Below are 20059 nucleotides of genomic sequence, written 5' to 3'. Positions count from 1 at the left end.
CAAGCGTATTGTTGCGTTTATTATTTGCTCTTATGTAGTCTGCTTTCCTCCTAGATTGTACACAGTCACTTTGGAGAATTGATTCTAGATGACATGTGGCACTCATCTGCTCAAGCTGTCTAGATAGCTTTACAACTTCATGAATGTATTATGTAAACACAGAAAGAGTCCGACGACGGAAACACTCGTAGACACAGATACAATATATATAAAAGACCTGAAAAAAAAAATAAAAAAAAATAAAAAAAATGGTTGACTCAAAGCACTTCTATATCCGGACTCCAGAGACGCGCGGACGAGACCTCACGGGGTTTGTATGTTTGTATATTTGTATATTCGTATATTTATATTTGTATGATCGAGAATAATAGTATTTGGGTATTTTTACATATCAAGAACCGGGACCTAAACATACACCTTAAGACGAACCCAACGCAAGAGATCAACCAAAGGCAAAAGTAAAAACAAAGATAAAACCAAACCAACGACAAAACCAAGCCAAAAACAAGACAAAACGCTGGTAAGCTGCCTCGGAAGGATAACAAAACGGGGATAAATGACACAGCGCACTACGAAGACGCAAGTTTCCTGCGCTGTTGATTCTCCGCCCACTCTCTACTCGCCTGGCGGTTTCTCGCCGCCGCTTCTGCGCGGGCTTTTCTCGCGAGTTCTTCTCTTTCCTTGCGCTGGGATGCATCATCAGACAGTACCCTTGTTCTCGCCGCTGCGGATTGTCCTTGTTTTGCAGGACCCGCGCCCGCATTTCGACCATGACCGTGACCATGACCATTCGAATACGAAGACGAAGACGCACGTGACGAATTATACGAGTTATACGGGTTATTCGACGAGTGATATGAAGAGGAAGAGGAATATGTAGAGGACGAAGAGGACGAAATGCCGCCAGTGCCTACCCACGCCGGCCGTTCACGAGCACAAGTAGCCGCCTCGGTGCTCGCGCGTTTCGAGGCTTCCAGTAGCGAGAGTCGGTGACGGGCGGAGCTGGTTGCGGTAGATTTCACGGGGAGCGAAGGCGCAAGACTAGGACGATATGTTTTTGCTCGAAAGTCGCGCCGTTGTCGTTCTTCTTCTGCTTCGCGCTGTAGGAGTTCGTCGCGGGCCTGTTTGGCGCGGCGGGAAAAGATGTCGCCCGGTAATTCGGTAGTGGAGATGCGTGTGGGTGGTTTTGGTTTTGTTGTTGTTAGGGATGATGGTCGGCGGGAGTGGACCTGGGACTGTGACTGGGAGTGGAACTGTGACAGAGGTTGAGATGTGGACTGCCTGATGGCGTGTTTGGGCGCAAAATAAGGTCTGGGTTTAGATCCAGGTCGTTGCGGGACGCTCAGTGAGGAGACAGTAGTTGCCGCGACGGAGCCTGTGAGGATTGGTAAAACCGTGAGATGATTTGATCTGGGAAGAAAATAAATTGGGGGGAGCCAAGTGGGCGGGAAGAGCGTACCTCTGTCGTCTTCGGTGAGGTTGTCTTGAGTAGACCCTGCGGTTGATGATCGTGCGATTTGCTTTAGATTTGCAGTGGATAAGACATGTGGAGTTTGCTGGGGGCCTGGAAATTTAATATGTTAGTGATGTTGGCTGGATTGCTGGATTGCTGGAGGGGTAAAGTGTTTCAACTTACCGTTGTTTTCCTTTTGAGTCGTAGGATTATCGAGCAATGTGTCCGATTTGACGCTTTCTGCTTCGATGCTGGGTACGACTTCTGATCTTTGCTTGCCTTTGGATTCGGGGACTATGTGGTTGGTCGTTGTCTCTGCTGCGTGGTTGGCTTGAGGCAATTCTCCTTTCAGGAGGATATCGTTTGGAGGAGTGGTTTGGTCATCTTCTGTGGAAATGTTCATTTGATCCAATTTATCAATGATTTCTTTGGAATCATTCTGCGAATCATTGTTCGGTAAGGGAACGTCATTTTTCACCGGCTCTATGGAATTAGTTAGCCTCTGACTGCATAGATATCTGGGAGAAGAGGATGATTTAGAGTAAAATCTACCTTTGTCCTCTATTGCATCGTTCTGCAGATGAGACTCTCCACCTGTGTGTTGAATTTCCGTTTCCTCGTGATCTTGACGATCTTCATCGGTCTTTTCAGGAACTGCAAACATGAGCATGCTATCCCCTAGACTCGAATTTCAGAGCTTGCCTTTGCCATGTAACTTTGTCTCGTCATCTTGCGCCCCATCTTCTGACTTATGCTCCTCGACAATTTCTTTAGTCTGTGCACTACCCTGAACCGATGTTTCTGGGACTGTGGGCGTCGTGACTTGAGAATCATCTTCATTATCCACTTCCAGCGCTGCTTGAGCATCCTGTGTCTCCTGCTCTTCTTCGCCAGGCGCCGTATCCTGTGAAGCCTGACTATCCCTAGTACTCAAACCGTCCTGAGCAGCCTCTCCGTCCGTTCCCTCCTTGGCGGAACCTGTCTTGTTCTTCCTTGATTTTTTCACTTTCTTATTCTTCTTTGCGCGCGCCGGCTTTTCTTTTGATGTATCGTTAGTCTCGATAGTATCCGATTGGCCGCTTATGCTCGCTCTATCCGGAGCATGATGCGATTCCTCCGTCGCATTGACGGTATTGTCATTGCCATGAGCCTCTCCAAGAGGAGCACGCGCGTCAGCCGATCCGCTAGATACCTCTTCTTCGTCTGCCCCGTCGACTGGTATTGTGGAGACGTTCTCACTCTCTGAAGATATCTCAAAGGCTGACGATTGTTGTTGTTGCGCCAGTTCCGGGAGTTCGTCGGTCGCGGACTCTAGGGAGGGATCGTTTTGTGCGCGGAGCGCAGCGCGAGTGAGGCGCGGCATTTGCTGATTCCAATTGTCGGTATACTTAGTATGTTTTTTTTGCTGTCTCCGATTTGCGACTCCTTACAGTTGGTATGTTATTTTCGTGGTTTCAGACTGTCTGTACTGTTGAGCTGTGAAGGAAAGTCGTCCTCTCAAAGCCCTCCAACTTGATTTTGGGCTTTCTGATTTGCCACTGTTGAAATTCCTCCCGAAAAGAAGTCTGAAATCCCAAGCAAACGCGCGTTTTACACTTTCTATCACCTCACAACCACGCAAGACTAACGTGATCTCTTGCGCGAAGACCTATTCTTGGTATCGAAAACGCGACGTCCGCCTATCTCTCCGGTCCTCCAGCTATCCTTCAATCTCTCCTCAGGCAAGATTTCAAACTCGGTGGTGGTTGGCGTTTTACAATTATTCGCCCGTTATGCGCCCCGTATGCGCTCTGTATGCGGCCACTTTGCAGCCGAATTTAACTCTCAGCAAGACCAGCTGCCAAAACAAGATCGTTGACCGCTCGTGACCGTGATCGTGATCGCTGTTGTCGTTTCGTATCGCGTTGGACGTTGACGTATTGCGTATTTCGTTAAACGTGTGTACGGTGTACAGGGTACAGTATATAACATATGATGCCTGACGTCGTGTTGATCTTCGATACCGAGTAACTTACCACTTCGGCGCGCGCAAGGTTTTGTTTACCATGGCAACCGCCTACGCCTTCCGAGGGCTGCGTTGTGCTGCCTTAGCGGCTAGCTCTCCCGGATCGCGCTAATGGTTGCCGTTCAAGGCCTAGCCTAATGCCCTGCATACACGGAATATACTCCTACTGTGTGTACGCTCCTACCGTCGAAAGATAGACTGTCATTATTGACGCTGGCGCTGCGTATATAATGGAGGAGAAAATGATAGGCTGTCATTGATACCAGGCGTTATGTAATGCATTATTTTGCTCTGATAATTTGGTGCATTTCGAGGCGAGCATGTAATTGAACATAGCAACCACCTCAGAACACACACACACACACACAAAAGGTGGAAAAAACAGGGGAATATCATTAATTAAGGATATATCAGAAAGAGAGAAAAAGAGATACAGAGGCAGCATCGCAGCATTCTATGGAGCATGACTATGGATATGTTACAATACCGACATAGGGTAGGCACGAAACATTGTGTTGCAACATCATGTCCGCGAAGAGACAACAGTAACTTGGTTGAAGAGCTTCAGGTTCGCGGCAATGAGTATCGCCACCTGGTACTTTATGAGAGGAGTAGTACCTAATTTAACTCACCTATTCCTCGACTTTAATCATGATTAGACACTTGACACTGGACTTACTGAATTGAAACGAATCTATACGAATGGATGGAGAATGTGCACAAGAAATAGTCATCTTGGATTAAAAAAAAGGATCAATGGATGACAGATTTCTTGTCTCATTCATTGAACTAAATTGACAAGCACCACTACCATACGCAATTGCAACATTGCAACGGTCACAATCACATGTTGATATTTAAATTCTGAACTTTAAAAATCGAAGAGATATATCGGTGCGCCATATGAGATGAGAAATGTGAAAAAAAAAGGACAAAAGAAGGGAAATGACCCGGACTATGGCACTTCGGAGCCAGGATGATCAATTTGATCAAATCAGGCCGAAAAAGATCAACATTTTTGGTGATTGAGAAGTCAGAAGTCCATCTAACAATGATGATGAAGATGAGATGATGACGGGACGCGATTTTCTTTCGTTCTCTTTCTCTTTACAAACCGCTCGCCCGATTGTTGGGAATCGAAAAACACAAAGATATCAAGGCCATGCATGTCCCAGCCACACAGTAGCGCAAATCCTCCACGACTTGAACAGCTTTGTTGTCCAGCTTTCACCCACATGCGCGCTATGCTGGGGCTGTGCTCTACCAGGAAACGCCAAAATGATCCAGGGTCTACCGAAGTGGGAAGTATAGGTGGTCTTCCTCCCTCGGCATGCTGGATTCTAACCGCTCAGAACTTTTCTTGATTGAATTTATCTCCCACTCCTTACAACTCATCGTCCTGGTCAATCTCTGCGGGTTTGAGAAGACCGCCAACCTTCATCGCACGTTCTCTTTCTGCATCCTTGAGATTCTTCTGCTCAAGTTCACGCTCCTCGGCGTAGAGTTCCGCGTTGTCACCAGAGAACTCCTTGAGCTGGATGAGGAAGTCTCGAAGGTTCAACTTGAACCGAGCGAGGTCGTTATTGAGCGCAAAGAGTCCTTCAACAAAGGTCTTGATTTGTGCACTAGATGTATTGGATTAGCAAACCGCTAGGCATTTCACAATAGCGTGGCAGGTTATGACTTACACTTGCAGATTAGGGAAAGCGTTCTGTAGGAGGCTGCCCACAAATTCTCTCAGGAAATCGCTGTTCGAAGTACCGGCGGGGGCTTGCTCAGGAGTGTAGACAGGCTGCGTAATCTTTCCAGACTCAACAAAGTAAAACATTCTTGCGAGCAACATAGATTGCGATTTGAATCCTGAAGATCCACATTAGCGACTTCGATAAGATGACAATCTCGAGAGAACTTACCGGCTTTGTGATCCGTATCGGTGAGAACGAAGAAGACGTCCTGAAGGATTGAGAGGAAAAACTGTTGGAAGAACAAGCCCGATGTCGTGGGATCAGTCTCAGCCATGTTGTTCATGAGCTCAATGCACATGTTGAGACCCGCGCTCTCAACCTCGCGGTTGTCGTGCTTGCTAGCCCACATGCAAGAGTCAATGACAAACTTGAATTGTCGCGCGTCGAGCTTGAGCAGAGCTGTTGTATGATTAGTAAAAAAAATCCTTAAAACCAAATAAGAAACGACATACCAGGGAAGCAGTAAAGGTTGATAGCGCGCAACAGCTTGAAAAATTCAACTCTATGCTCGGGGTATTCTGAAAAGTCCTTGTTGATCATTTCGAGTGTGCACTCAAACACGCTCTCCATGATAGCCGGGACCTTGTCCTCCATTAGGCCCTGCATTCAGTCAGCACCGCTCCCACTGGGAGACCTCCTCCCGGGTCTAACCATATATTTTGATCTCATTGGGGTCCAACGTACGTGCAACTTGGTGATAATAGTCGTCATGACGTTCAGTACTTCGGGTTCACGAGCGTCCGGGACGTTCCTGTTGTAGTCGATAAGGACAGCATCCAGCAAGGCAGGAACAATGTTGGTGTTGATCATCTCCAAATCATCCGCCTTTTGCACATAGATGTCGATGAGCTTCAAGATTTCCTTTTTGATGGTACGAAGGCCGCGAACTTTGGGCATCTTGGTAGCGATGACACCTTTATCAAGTCAGCAAATATGCAACATAAGGGCTAAAATGCCATGCCAGCTCATACCTTCACGCGTAACCGCTTCCGAAATCATCTGGCTCGTAGCCCGGTACATTGAGAGCATGTCAAGATAGATGCGACCAATCTGCGGGTAGAAGTAACTGCCGATGGACGAGCAAGCGGAGACATTAGTCTTCATGATATTGCCAACAACCTTGATGGCGTCTCCGTCTTGTAAGATTGTAGGGTCTTGGTTGGCTTGCGCGATAATTTGGTCCCACTATTCTAAATGTCAATATCGTCTTCACACATAAAAGGAGCACATTTGATATTACGCACAGCAGTGTTCGGAATAGACATGAGCTCCTGAATCAACCTCTCTTGAAGGTTCTTCTGGCCTTGTGCGCTGATCATGTAACCACATGCCTCATAGAAGGTGTGGATCTGCTGAGGCGATAGATCGATTGTGATTCTGCGCATGTTCCGAACAATTTCATCAATGAAAGGCTCGGTCTCGCCAGGCTGCAAGACGACAAAGTGGCGCTTGCACTTGTTGGCAATCTTAATAAAAGTATCGCAAGCCATATCCTGGACACCTATTGAAGTGGTTAGTAGATGTTTGATGGCGCTTTTCAAGATCTCAAAAACTTACCCTCGTGTGTCTCGTGCATAAACTCAAAGAGCTTGTTCACGACCGTCTTCAAGAATTTCCAGTGAGCTTTCAAGAATCTCGGGTACTGGCCGACAATGTACATGATATTACTGGCAACAACAGCCTTGTTGTCCTTGCCACGCTTCATCTCGGTTAGACCCAATAGATCCTTGATGACGGTAACCAAAAATCTCTTCTCCGTCTCTTCGTTCATCGCTCCCGAAATGGAACCAATAGCCCAGCAAAGAGTATTGCAGTTTGCCCATGACCATTCCGAGCCATCGACCTGGCGCGCCAACTTATCGGACATGATTTGCTCGGTATCCACCACATCCAGATGGGTGAGATACACCAGACACTCCCTGGTCGTCTTGTAGAGCTGGATCGTGTCGCTTTCCTTTACAAATTCACGAACGATTTCTCCTTCATCGTTCTCCACAACCAGAACTTCCTCCGGCCGCACCATTTTCTCAATCATGACTTGACGGAGGTTAGAAAGGACTTCGGTATATTTGTGTTTGCGAAGAGGGTAGTTGGCCAGAACGCTGGGATTCGGGGCGCCGCCGTTCGACAAGCCACTGACACCCATGTTGATGAGAGGCGTGATATCAGTAATCGGCAATTGCTGCATCTCCTCGTAAAGCTCCTGGACGAGCTTGGTCCAATACTCCAAGCAAATCTTGAATATTTCCCGGTCGTCAATCTGGCTGATGCGGATAAGGTAGAAATGCGCATGAGTGAGGAAATCACGGTTCGGAAGGTTCTCGATGAGCTAATCAAATGTCAGCAATGATCAACGGGTCCAGAAGCTGGCAACTTACGTTGAGATGCACGGAGAAGAAGTTTGTGAGGAATAGTGCCAAATTTTGGACAAATTCTTGGTCTCTCGAGTTACTTGAAGCATAAGTTGACTTGAGATCCATTGACAAAGGAATGATGCCGGAGATTGTGGTCAGGACCTCGGTGAACATCAAGACAAGCTTCTCATCGTACGAGTACTGAGGCCCAATCTGGAGACCTCCAATCTCTGTCAGACACTTGAGAGTGATATTCCGAAACTCGGGGACTTCAAGGAATCTGCTGCGAAGGGTCTCGATGATGGGTGTCTCAAAAATATAGCCAAGCGGGATCCAGTTTAAGAAGCGGAGCAAGGTTTCCAGAGTTGCTTTGATCAAGCTTGCTTGATTGGCAGTAGTGAGGACCTCTGAGCAGAGCTGGAAAATTGCGGAAAATTCGGCGTTCATTGTCGTTTTCAAATTCTTCGCCTTGGTGGACGTCAACTGATCGGCCGAATAGTCAAAAACTTCTTCGGACAATAGTCGCAGGATGGCCATGTTGTTTTCGCAGATCGAGAGGCTTGTATGGCAAGAGGAGATGATCTCGTTGATGAATGTCGGCCAATTATGCGGCCATTCTTGCTTGAGAATCGAAACAAGCACAAGATTAAGCTTGTTCAACAGAGTGCGCTCTGTCTTTAATGTCTCTTCCGAGCTCGACGCTTGGATGATAAAGTTGACAATGAAATTTCGGATACCTGCACAAAGTGGTCAGTATTTGCTAGGCTGCTTGCTGAATATATGCATGTTTAATCGTACCCTGGCATTGTTCTCTGGGTAGAACCTTCCATCTTGTCATGATGACATTGTCGAGAATTTGTAGTCCCAGATCTGCCTCACGGTTAGCTGGTTGCCGATCCAGTCGATTCCCAAATGTTCGAAAACTTGCATTTTGTCTGAGGGTATGTTGCATCCTGCAAGATTTTATCCACCAGAAGCCAAGAGTCGGGGTTGTCCTTGAACTGCAAAAAAAAAATATCAATATCAGATCCTGGCGGAGAAGAGCTCTGTCCATCCCAAGAAAAGTCTTACCTGGTTCAGCGTTGCCTGTGCTTGTTTTTGCTAAAGATTCACAAAAGATTAGCAGACGAGCTCCAGAAACAAGCTTTTAGTGGGCCCAGGCCCCGATTCTTCACTCACCACATCGCCTCTAGCCTCGTAGAAAGCTCGAACGGTGGTATCCAGCTCCTCGATGGTGGAAGTCATTTTGCGATGCTTGGTTCAGACGTTCCTGCTCGAGAGAGCGCAGATTCAAAAGTTCCCGCAAATGCAGCCGACGTTGTTTTCGCTAGTCTAAAGCTTGTTCGTAGGCGAGGCAACCAGGGCCGTTGAAGAAGAAGAAGAGGTGAAGCAGATCGGTCTACCACTCCAGGTGAAGCGAAGAGGCTGGGTATAGTGGGGCAACGATGCACGTGTTTGGAGGGGCCCGAAGGAATGATGCAAGAAGATGAGAACTCGAACCTCCCAGCTCCGTCAATGAAATTCCACAAAAAGGCGTAAAAATGGTATCAGAATGGTTGATCGGGGATCAGCTGGAGATTGTAGACAAGACCGTATCGCGTCTCTGCTTTCTCTACGACATCGCGATACTTCCCTGCACGGATGGTTTGTCGCTCCGCTTTGGTTATGTAAGTAATGACTAACTCTGATGACTAATGCACGGATCTCGAAAACGCAGGCTATCAACTGGAGCAGGCTATAACACAGCGGAAGGGGCAGAAACACGTGTAAATGTAATCATTTTGAGCATAAAATATGGAGTATATTATTATTATATGTAGTATGAAAAAAGGATAAACAAATATCAGTGCCGAGGCCCTTCCTTGTCATGTAAGTTCCCTAGGCAAGGAGAGCACCTAATGGAAACATTAGGTGCCAGACAGTACAACGTAAAATCTTCAGATTTATTTATTTAATGTATAATATCTAGATTCAACTATGTCTTCTAAGTATGATTCTATTAAAGCAAGAATAACTACTATGTACTATATCTATTTTGATTGAGATCGTTTTATGATTTTAATGTTCCTTACTGTAAGCGTGTAAGGTGGTAGACCTGGATATGTAGTATATAATAACAATAGTAAAGATGAAGCTAATCAGAAGGCTCTGGACGAGTTTTGAAGGAGCGCAGTGAATACCATATGACTAAGCAAGGGGAAAGAAGGGAGCGCACGAGGCATGCAGGTGACGTAGGCTGTAGCATAACACTTACTACTAACTCTACTATTAGATCAAGAATATTCGATGTAAAACTCTTGTAAAGGCTACAATAAAGTTCTTTCTAACTTATAAGAACTTGCTATATGTTAGTATATAGACTACCTACTTAGATAGTCTTGAGCTATATTAATATGGGGTGACTACTGATCAATGGCGGTCACACCATAAGCAGAAAGATGATGGGATCATGGGAGAAGGTGAAACCGTGAAGCTGGATTGCTAAAGCTACTACGACGCTATGGGTATATCGGAGCTCTCAGCCATGTGACCAGTGCTGGGTAACCCGGCGAGGTGTTGTAACGTTGGATTTTACTAACTAAAAGCATGTATAAATTATAGTTTATGAAAGGGGCTTACGCTAGAAAGAACCTATTAAAATACATTAGTAATATGTTATACTATCTTATTTTCAATAGTTTATTTCATAAAAATATGTCATAACATGACTGTTTGTACATTTCTAGATATGGATTAGACAGGGGTATTATAGGGCTGCCGAACCCTATCCATTGGACTGTCATGCTTCAAAAAGTAAAACCCAACCTAACCCGGGCACCGGGTTGGGTTGCCCAGCGGGAGGGTTGTCGGGGGCCTACCCGACCCGATTATTACCCATTCCGCAGCCTACTCCGGTACCTGGCTCCGAGACGGAGATTAGATAGTAAAGTCACCTAGAGAAAACTGTACAACCAACTCCACCATTGGACCTGCGCCATTAGGAATCGTACCCAATATCAGTTAAATACACACTCTCGGCACACCTAGTAATAGGGTTTAACAATAGAGCTTGATGGTATATACCTCGGTAGCTAGCAAGGCACCGGGTAGGCACCAGGCCAGCAATTAGTCTGTCTACAATATAGAACCTGTCCTTTCGGAATAAGGAGCATCCTGTACATTTGCCCCATTACAGTACAAGTCTTGAACCTGAAAGATTATTACAAGATCCAGTCTGTCAACTGACATCCTGCCATGTCAGTTGATTCAGTAAGTGGTCTGTTAGTCTGTGGGGGCCGCTTCTTTAGCGGTGGCACAGTCAAGCTCTATTATCAATATGGTGGTGATCTAGAGCCATCAGGCTAGTAAGTGCTAGACAAGTTTTGGAATGTGATTAGGAATCCCTTTCATCTAAGATTTTGCAACAAAAGAGGGGTAAAGACTCATCCATAACATCAGATATTCAGACTATACGGATCGGTCCGTTGTTCGTGATGGTCAATGACTAAGCGGGAGACGACTCGGGGAGAGCATGGACGACACCATCACCAACACCAACGCCGACACCAACGCCGACACCAACAGCTGCAAGGGCCATAATATAGCTTCTCTGCAAGAGGGACCAATGATCATCTATTACTACTGCCCGTGCATGCATCTACAGTCCCATGACATAACAAAAAGCTCATCCGCCGGCGGCACCTATTGTGTGAGATGGCATATCACACAGTGACACACACTGAGCGCTTCAAAATTACAAGTATTTGTGACAGACAGAAACGGGCAACAAGGTGGCATCCAATCAATACCAAATATCACTGTGACTGGCTTTCCTCCCGGCGCTAAGGCTGTTGCAGCCGTATTCCGCTACCGTTCTTCCAACTTCCCGATCCCGCTCTCCCCTGACCCACGGCACTAACGTCTCGGGTTGCATTAAATGGCTTCCTCGTGGTTAGTGCGAGGGGTGCCTCTGCGACATGCTTATCAGGCGGGCCGTGCTGTAGGCTAAGCAGCTTTGTTAGAGCCTACGGCTGCCGGATGCAATTGCGCTATAGCCCCTCTGAAAATTCTGCAGGGTCTATCTGCAAGAATCAATGCTTGACCCTAGCAGAGTCACTACGGCCTTTGTGCTGTGGGGCGATGGCAACGCGATCAGGTGCGGAGCCGGACTACACGGCTTCTCTATTTCAAATATTGGTGCTCGCTTGACACTGGAAAGAAATTAATCTATGACCTCAAAAACGAATAGTGGCAGCGTCTACGGAGTAGTGAGCCCTATGTGGATGCTACTGTGCCACATGGCCACATGGAGTATTGATCCATAAAATGGGTCTTGGAGCAGATTGCACTCACGTGGAGAGTCTGGAACAGAGTTAGTGCCTCCGAAGTGAAATTGAAGGTGATAGTGGCTGAGGCGAGGACAAGCCGAAAGTTGAAACGATTTGAAGAATGAGTGAACCCACTTCAACTAATAATTTGTGTGATTAATTTTCAGCTAGCTGTTCGCTCGATTGATAATGAATATACCCATGTCAACAACTGATCAATTACACTATTTCTCAGCCATTCTTTTGCCCGAATGACAAGTTATGCTTCTTTGGGATCGATGAAAAAGATGCCATTGGAAATGAGGCGTGGGTCCGTACAAGGAGAATACGGAAATGGGTTGGGGGCGGGGGCACTGCCATTCATTACTGTCATGCGGCCATTGCAATTTTTTTTTTATAAATATGCTCTGCCTTCTTTGCCAGAGAGGACCTGTCTTTGGAATTGCAGTCGTGTTCTCTCCTTTGGGTGCTTTCCTATTCAAAAACTCCTTCAGACACGTATTCAGTGTCTCACTTTGTCTCTCTTTTTTTATCTTTTTCATTCTTTCATTACTTTTGAGAAATTTTTGCATCTTATTTGAAATATGGTAAAGATGCTTTCCTACCCAGCTTGGGTAGCATCTCTACTGGCATTGCCTCTTTACACGCTTGCAGCAAGCACTGATGAATGGAAATCTCGCACCATCTATCAAGCACTGACGGACCGTATTGCCGGGGGTGTAAATGCCTGTGGTGATCTCGGCGAATATTGTGGAGGCACCTGGAGCGGTCTTTCATCAAAGTTGGATTATATCCAAGGAATGGGTTTCAATGCCATCTGGATTAGTCCCATTGTGGACAGTAAGAGCAGAATTCTATCAATATATTCAATCCTGATGCTAACACGCAGCAGACCACCCCGCAGGCTACCACGGTTACTGGACCCAAGATTTGAATTCAATCAATAGTAACTTCGGCAGCCAGGCAGACCTGGAAGACCTTGTTCAGAATGCACACAACAGGGTAAGCATTTACCCCACTTATTTCTTGCTATCAATGTGTACCCGCTCACGCTTCTTCTTTGGAAAAGGGCATGTTCGTTATGATCGACACCGTGGTAAATGACATGGGCTCACCTTACTCCGAAAACTCGCCCTCTCTTTTGAGCCAGGACAGCTCCTACCACCAATATTGCTTGACCGCGCCCAACGACGACAACCAGACCCAAGTCGAAGACTGCTGGCTTGCAAACAACCTCCCCGACCTCGTCACTACAAATTCACAGATCCGTAGCACCTTCCAAACCTGGGTGAAGGGGACCATGGCCACGTACGAGATTGACGGGCTGCGTATTGATGCTGCCAACCACGTGGAAATGGACTACTGGACCGACTTCCTCAGTGCTGCCGGCAACCCCTATGCTGTCGGCGAAGTGTATGATGGTAGTCCATCATACGTTGGAAACTATACCAAAGTTTTGCCGGGTGTGCTCAATTACCCTATGTGGTATTCCCTCACTCGCACCTATGTCCAGGGTCAGTCCTTTGGACGTTTTGTTTACGACCATGACCAGATTGGCGAGTATGCTGAGGATCCCACTACTCTTGGTACTTTCATCGACAACCACGACAACCCGCGCTTTTTGAATCAACAGCCCGATACATCCTTGCTGAAAAGCGCCCTCGCTTATGTCGTTCTCGGCCGCGGCATTCCCATCATCTACTATGGCACCGAGCAGGGTTTCAATGGTGGTGCCAACCCTGCCAACCGCGAGGATCTCTGGCCCACTGGATACCCTACCAACGGCGACATCTACCAGCACATTTCCAAACTCACCTATGCTAGGAATAGTTTGGGTGGTCTTCCTAACAATGACCACGTCCATCTTTACAACACTGACACGGTCTATGCTTGGAGCCGTGCCAATGGCAAATTGATTGTTCTCACCTCCAACCAGGGTAGCTCCTACAGCGGCTCCACCTGCTTTAACACCAACATGCCCCAGGGCACTAACTACCAAAGTGTCTTTGACAGCAACACTTACCAGGTTCAAAGCGGCGGCACCATTTGTGTCAGCCTCTATGAGGGCCTGCCAGAAGCCTTGCTGCAACAGTAAATGAATTTAATGGTCCACGTCTATATATATTAGCAGTTTATGTCTCGATGTATTTTGTGAAGTTAATCTCTCACATTACAACACGAGGTACTTCGTACACAGTATGATCTATCAGCAGTTTGGAACTAGTTTAGTTTGGAGGATTCAACATCCAGATTTTGACTAGTCACTAGCATGAATATTACATTTTAGGAGCGGGCCTCTCTGTTACAAATCCACAAAGCCACAAATCCACAAATTCGCACATTTCTAATTGCCTCAAAAAGGCTGGCCACTGGCCGCTGGCCGCTGGCAAATGGCTTTGTGATGCATCATGCATATATATCCTAATGTATAAATGTCAAAGTATCACGGACTCACGGACTCACAGACTCACGGACTCACAGACTCACGGCGGCTGGCTCCAGACCAGACCGACCGACCAAACAAACGACCATGGCGTTGTGACGTTGTGACGTTGTGACGTTGTTCCAGAGAACCCAGACCCCTTTAAGCGCCCCGCATGTCAGCATGTCAATACGTCAGCACGTCACACGCATGACAGATGACAGCCACACAGACAGACAGTCCAGCGGGCTGTGGCTGCATGCTGCATGCTGCATGCTGCATATATATCGCGGGGTAGAACGCTCTGAGCCTCTGCCAAAGGGGGATGCACCTTGGGTTTTTCTTTGTGCACGTCCAGGATACTTTGATATATACATACATAGCTATAGCCTAGCTATCACTCGGAACTCCTACCCCGCTTTCTTCCAATTTCCAATTTTCAATTTCCCGGCTTGCTACTTGCTACTTGCTACTGCCCTGCGTACGGTGTACGGTGTACCTCATACCTCATACCTCAGGTATCACTTACACAGTTACAACTTACGAGGCACGGCACGGCCGCACGGCCCTTACTCAAATATACCAAAAAGAAAAAGAAAAAGAAAAAGAAGACGAAAAAGAAAAAGGAAAAGGAAAAAGGAAAGCACGCTAGATTGTACGAGAATCCTTGTCCATTTAGAACTCCAAATGTCATTTTCAGCAGCCAGTCCATCTGACGAAAATGTCCCAAATGTCCCAAATATCCAAATATCCTGTGTCCAAATGTCCACGTATCTTACACTTTGTTCCAACTTCTGTTTTTCCCTGACTTCCTGAGATTATAGGGTCTAGGGAGGCACTTCTGGGATGATAGCTTGTTGGCAAAATCTTGATATGTATATATATATGCTCAAAGCATCATGGATTCATGTAGTTAGATGGAAAAGAGAGATTCATGCTCAAAGAATCAGCTAGATGGGAAAGAGATCATGCACAGCAGCACAAAGTAATACTTATTTGGTATCATACACACACAAAGTGACAAAGAATCTAAGTACCCCCAAGCCCCAAGACCCATGCAGGCCTTTAAAAACACTGCCGGAACAGCGTTGCCTGGCATGAGCATCTCGCTATAGTCCAACGCCATAATCCAGAGAGAGAGAGAGATGACATCCAAAGGAGAGCAAATAAATAAGACACCCAAACAAGAGAGTGGGAAAAAAAATCTCTCTGAAAATGGGGAATTAATTTTATCAATCCATTCAAACGCCGAATTTCATTCAGAGTCATACATAAAGCAGTACCTCTAACCATCAAAGGATCAAAGGATCAAAGCATCAAAGCATCATACTTCTTCTCCTCGAAGCGGCCCTCTCGCCCCTGGTCGTCATTTGATGAGAATCTTGTAAATCTGTAAAAAGGCCTCTGGATAGGCCGCCAGACGGCTTTGACTCCCTTTTCGTTTCTGGATCACCCTCGCCATCATCGGCGCTACGCCTGTCGTTCTTAAGCCTGCTGCGTGATCCAGATGATGAAGATCTCTCTAGTCGAGACGTCTCGGCTGAATTATTATTTTCATGGGGGAGTGCGTATTTTGGAGGAGGAGCAGCCGCCAGATTGGCTGATGAGTGTCGACGTGATGGGGCAGACTTGCCTTCGATCTCAGTCGGTTCAGGATGAGCAGGATGAGCAGATTCACTGAACGCATAGATGTCGATATTGTCCGATGGATGCTGATGCTCAAGCGCAGAGGCGTCGGTTTTTCGACGTGCCTCTGAAGTTTTTGTTTTCGTGTTCCTCGAACCGTTCATCAATGCGGCAATAGTTGCCCCGCCCGTTGAAGAAGTCGGTAGTACAGCCTCGGTCTCGGCAGACTGCTCGGAAGTACCGCTATATCTGTGCATGGCTGATGAACGTCTTCGCCGTTCTGTGACCACTGTTGGAGGAAGCTCCTCGGTAATGGCTGGGGTCTTCTTGCTTAAGGGGCTCGCAGGGTCGGTTCCGTTTGCCGTATTATGACCTTCAGCCTCTGAGACCTGATACGACCGCGCGGGCTCAGCTTGATCGTCCCGCCTTAAGAACTCCAAGCTTCGCTTTTCGTTGTGCTCATGGGTAGTATTGTCATCCTGAACACCGTCATAACTCTTGAGCCTCTTCGCCTCTTCTTCCTGCCTGCGCCGTTTCTCTGCTCCAACGGCATCTGTTAGAGCACCCGACGGTCTCCTCATCTTGGCCCGCAGGCTGGGTTCTGCGTAGCTAACTGCAGCTCGCTGTCTTCTGGCTGCCCTTCCGCCGTTAGTAGCATCCGTTGAGTGGGTCGCATGGACGAGGTCGCTAGGCGGTGGGGTGTATTTGGATTCCGTGCGTATCGACGAAGCCGCGGAGCTTCCAGGAGAGAGGGATTCTGTAGCCGGAGTCTTTGGGTGTAGCGCACGAGAATCTTCTCTCTCATCTTCAAGTTGCGATTGAGGGCGGTCGGCCTCTTTTGGAAGCTCAATCTTTGTTACGGCTGGCTTACTTTCCTCTATGCGAACGTTTCGGCGAGTCTTTTTGGCGCCTTTCTCCGCTTTGAGAGGCTTTTCATGCTCAAGACCTTTGTCCTGGACACGCTTCTTTACCGGAGATACAACGGGATCGGTGTTGACATTTTCTTGGGAGAAGTTAGCGCAAGCGAAGTAGTCACATAATAAATAAGTGCTTACTTTGTCCCAGAACTTTCCTTCCTTCCAAAGATGCGGGGTTATTCCGCAAGTCGGGTCGTTGGCCACTCAGTGTACGAGCTGCAGATGCTGCTTGACTAGTCTCGCTCTTTTTGCGCGGGCTCTCATTTAATTGAGCCTCGTGATCCTTGGTATGAACCGGAGATTCACGTCCCTTGGAGCCGAATGCATCGTCCTCGGCTTCTGATGCGCCATGAATCCGGTCTTCGTTTTCACGTACAGCGAGCTTACGCTTTGCTCCCATCTTGAAGGCCTGCCCCACCGAACCTTCAGAAGGAGGGAACAACGAAGCCGCTGATTCGCCTATGCGATGATCAATGAATCCCTGTGCATACAGCAAGGCTTTTGAATCTCTCCGTTTTCTCCGGGTCTCAAGATTGGGCGGAAGCACTCCAACGTCGTCCATATCTTGAAACTTTGACTCAACAGGAGCCTCTTCCTCGTCTGCTTGGTCGAAATTTCCCTCCTCGTCATCTAAATGAGCCATCGGTGGAGGGCCCAGGTCGGGCGAGTCGCAACCCAGCTCTTCCTCCATCACCGCTTCAATCTCTTCCGCGCTTCATTGTGTCAGAATTATCCAGTGCCATTGAACGCATCTGGGAGGCAACTTACTCGAGAGTCTTTCGTGGGTAGTATTTCCCTTCAACAATTGGCGGGAGAGTTCCCTCTAATCCGCTTGTACCTCCTGATAGGCGCATGAAGTTTTTCCATTGTCTGTCCGGCCGTACAGCTTTAGGAGAGCTGTTGGCAATAGAACCCCTACTCGATCGTCTTTCTTGATGCTTAGAAACACCGAGGTCGGCAAGCATGGCACTAATCTCCTGTATCTTATGTTCCAGCTGCAGTTTGATATTGTCGACATTGTCGGTACGGTTTTTGGCTCGCGCCGCTTCCACTTGTAACCTCACTATTTCTTCTCGGAAAGAGATGTTCTCGGATATAAGGGCAGAAATCTCGCTTTCAAGCTCGCGGATTCGAAGGGACTGCGCAGAGTTTGCCCTTTGCAGATCAGCAAATATTGTTGTGAATTGATAAGACCTGCACTCCGTAACTCACTTTATTACTTCCCGATTTTGTCTAATAAAACGTCGTCTCACTAAGAAGTAGTTAATTTGTGACTCTGGCGTCATTCTGCAAACGATCTTCTTTCCACTTACGACTGTCAATAGTCTCGACTGGGGGCGGGGGTTCGTTAAGGCGTGCCATTTGCATAAGAACATTTAAAAATGGAATCCGACAAGGCTCAAATAACGCGAAATGGGGACCTCAAAGTTCCGCCTGATGAAACAGGGGCTGCGACACCGTTGCGCGCCCGGTGCGCTTCAGATAAAATCGAAATGCGGGCAGTGTTGACGTTGGATAATTGGCGAAGGGTGGATTGTTTACTTTTGGGCCAAACGGAGAGTAGCGCTCGCGTGAAGCTACGGCGCTCGAGGTAGCCACAAATGTCACATCTCTCATCCGCGCGGCTGAAGCAACAAGCGACCATTCCTAATTTGTCAATCCCCAAACATTCCAATAATGGACAATTTGAATGAAAGTTATGCGCGGCCAATATGCAGCTCGGTTTTGACTTGTGAATGAAAGAGGTAATTATATGGTTTGACAACGCATCACAGAGGAGTCGCCTACCAAGTTGAACCATGTGGTCCGGTCTTCTTTGGTCTCCATCACTCCGACTTTAAAATCTTCGGCGTGAACAAAATTATCCTTTACAAAGAACTTTGAATTCCTCGACCTTTCGTGATTCTCCATCTCTACAACAGAGTGATTTCAGCATCCTATGTTGCAAGGAACTCTCACTAAATCCTCACTGACCCGTCAATTTCCACAATGACTTCTATGGGTACTGAAAAACTGCCGGGCACGCATTCCGCTGACGAACAGTTTGACGATGTCGTCGGTTTTATCTCTATTCCGGACGATACGAGTGTATTCATAGTAGTCATGCACAATGATCATCGATTCTGTATCAGTGTCTCGGAATCCAGCCTCAAAGGAGCACCCGTCCAGACCATGAACGAATATCTCCATTTGTTTTCGCTCCTCGAATCAGATGACAGTAATGCTGAGACTGGCGATCCCGTGGAGAAAATGAGCGACTGGGTAATAGCAGCGTGCTTGACACAGTTTGCTACGCTGGCACCACCAGAGACGAAATGCCAACCCCAAAATCTATTCGACTACTTCAACCCAAACACCTTTTCCCTCGAACTGGTCATAGCTGACGGAGAATTAACCGCTGTTCAAATTGTCGAGGATATGCGCAACGCGCCGTTCCTTGTTCCGAATATTACACTGTCTGAATCGATCGAGCGCCTTGCGGAAAATATTCCTCGAGTGGACCCATCAGAAGTGAAGATTGACTGGACCGTTCCGTACTATGTCGTTGCACGGCCGACCAAGGTCTTCGTCGGAGAGGAGGCCTATTTTTTCAAACCCTCGCCTCGCGGAATGGATAGACACATTGGAAGAGAGATTGAAACACTTTTTCGCCTTCGACAAAGCGGGCTGGACGTTCAGATAAACGTACCTGTTCTTCATGGATTGGTGCGGTATGGAGACAGCGCGGGTATATCCGGACTTCTGCTCACATACATTGAGCACAGAAATACATTAGCAGACGTTTTAAGGTCCATTACCCCAGTATCCAAGGACCTTAAGCTCAAATGGCATCGTCAGGTTATTCATATGCTATCACAATTGCACGCAGCTGGAATCGTGTGGGGAGACGCCAAAACTGACAATATCCTTGTGGATTATAATGATGATTTATGGCTGATTGATTATGGCGGAGGCTATACCCGGGGCTTTGTCGACGAGTCGGTGGCAGAGACTCTTGAAGGTGACTTGCAAGGCTTGTCAGTGCTTGTTGATTTACTCAATTCTTAGCAAAAGCATATGGATATGTATGGGGCAGTCTTTTATTGCCTTTGTTTAATTGAGACTGAAATTGAGGCCAAATGAAAATATAGCGGGCCGAATAATTTGAATGACGAATGAAGAAACAAATTGAGAAATGACTCCGGAATAGCGTGATGGATTCTTCATCGTAACATTTCTGATGGTTTTTC

General features: G+C 47.1%; 5 protein-coding genes across 5 annotated transcripts; 2 read left to right on the top strand and 3 right to left on the bottom strand.

Annotated features, from left to right (window-relative positions):
• Positions 1–349: 349 nt before the first annotated feature.
• L228DRAFT_78683 (hypothetical protein) lies at positions 350–3046 on the bottom strand. Its single transcript, XM_018336859.1, has 6 exons — positions 2884–3046; positions 2156–2819; positions 2006–2107; positions 1637–1936; positions 1460–1564; positions 350–1375 (listed from the first exon to the last, which is right to left on the bottom strand). The coding sequence occupies exons 2-6, from the start codon at positions 2814–2816 to the stop codon at positions 570–572; spliced, it is 1974 nt and encodes a 657-aa protein (XP_018191108.1). The 5' UTR covers positions 2817–2819; positions 2884–3046; the 3' UTR covers positions 350–569.
• A 1305-nt stretch (positions 3047–4351) lies between these two features.
• On the bottom strand, positions 4352–9162 carry L228DRAFT_244408 (exportin KapK). Its single transcript, XM_018331919.1, has 13 exons — positions 8737–9162; positions 8629–8658; positions 8486–8558; positions 8356–8427; positions 7582–8294; positions 6761–7532; positions 6448–6704; positions 6175–6388; positions 5888–6117; positions 5656–5803; positions 5372–5602; positions 5147–5318; positions 4352–5083 (listed from the first exon to the last, which is right to left on the bottom strand). The coding sequence occupies exons 1-13, from the start codon at positions 8800–8802 to the stop codon at positions 4843–4845; spliced, it is 3219 nt and encodes a 1072-aa protein (XP_018191107.1). The 5' UTR covers positions 8803–9162; the 3' UTR covers positions 4352–4842.
• A 3131-nt stretch (positions 9163–12293) lies between these two features.
• Positions 12294–13959, top strand: L228DRAFT_227467 (glycoside hydrolase family 13 protein; the record flags this gene model as incomplete). The annotated part of the gene is made up of 4 exons (XM_018330452.1): positions 12294–12704; positions 12757–12866; positions 12934–13266; positions 13435–13959. Exons 1-4 carry the CDS (start codon positions 12449–12451, stop codon positions 13957–13959), a joined length of 1224 nt encoding a protein of 407 aa, XP_018191106.1. The 5' UTR covers positions 12294–12448.
• A 1246-nt stretch (positions 13960–15205) lies between these two features.
• Positions 15206–18191, bottom strand: L228DRAFT_258956 (hypothetical protein; the record flags this gene model as incomplete). Its single annotated transcript, XM_018334120.1, has 5 exons — positions 15206–16915; positions 16968–17542; positions 17598–17984; positions 18042–18081; positions 18143–18191. 5 exons carry the CDS (start codon positions 18189–18191, stop codon positions 15603–15605), a joined length of 2364 nt encoding a protein of 787 aa, XP_018191105.1. The 3' UTR covers positions 15206–15602.
• Positions 18192–18589: 398 nt separating this feature from the next.
• L228DRAFT_244406 (hypothetical protein) lies at positions 18590–19969 on the top strand. Its single transcript, XM_018331918.1, has one exon. The coding sequence runs from the start codon at positions 18819–18821 to the stop codon at positions 19875–19877; it is 1059 nt and encodes a 352-aa protein (XP_018191104.1). The 5' UTR covers positions 18590–18818; the 3' UTR covers positions 19878–19969.
• The last annotated feature ends 90 nt before the right edge of the window (positions 19970–20059 follow it).

This window comes from Xylona heveae, assembly GCF_001619985.1.
Source record: "Xylona heveae TC161 unplaced genomic scaffold L228scaffold_2, whole genome shotgun sequence".
Lineage (NCBI taxonomy): Eukaryota > Fungi > Ascomycota > Xylonomycetes > Xylonales > Xylonaceae > Xylona > Xylona heveae.
Note: the sequence above shows the minus strand (reverse complement) of the source record. Positions and strands in the feature narration are given on the sequence as shown.

Excerpts from the sequence above, each read along its gene's own strand:
- L228DRAFT_244408 (XM_018331919.1), bottom strand. The coding sequence starts at position 8,802 with ATGACTTCCACCATCGAGGAGCTGGATACCACCGTTCGAGCTTTCTAC. Across the intron at positions 8,659-8,736 it reads ACGAGGCTAGAGGCGATGTG|CAAAAACAAGCACAGGCAAC; the intron begins GTGAGTGAAGAA and ends GTGAATCTTTAG. Across the intron at positions 7,533-7,581 it reads TCTTCTCCGTGCATCTCAAC|CTCATCGAGAACCTTCCGAA; the intron begins GTAAGTTGCCAG and ends ACATTTGATTAG.
- L228DRAFT_78683 (XM_018336859.1), bottom strand. The coding sequence starts at position 2,816 with ATGCCGCGCCTCACTCGCGCTGCGCTCCGCGCACAAAACGATCCCTCC. Across the intron at positions 1,937-2,005 it reads CGATGCAATAGAGGACAAAG|AGCCGGTGAAAAATGACGTT; the intron begins GTAGATTTTACT and ends CTAATTCCATAG. Across the intron at positions 1,376-1,459 it reads CCTCACCGAAGACGACAGAG|GCTCCGTCGCGGCAACTACT; the intron begins GTACGCTCTTCC and ends CAATCCTCACAG.
- L228DRAFT_244406 (XM_018331918.1), top strand. The coding sequence starts at position 18,819 with ATGACTTCTATGGGTACTGAAAAACTGCCGGGCACGCATTCCGCTGAC.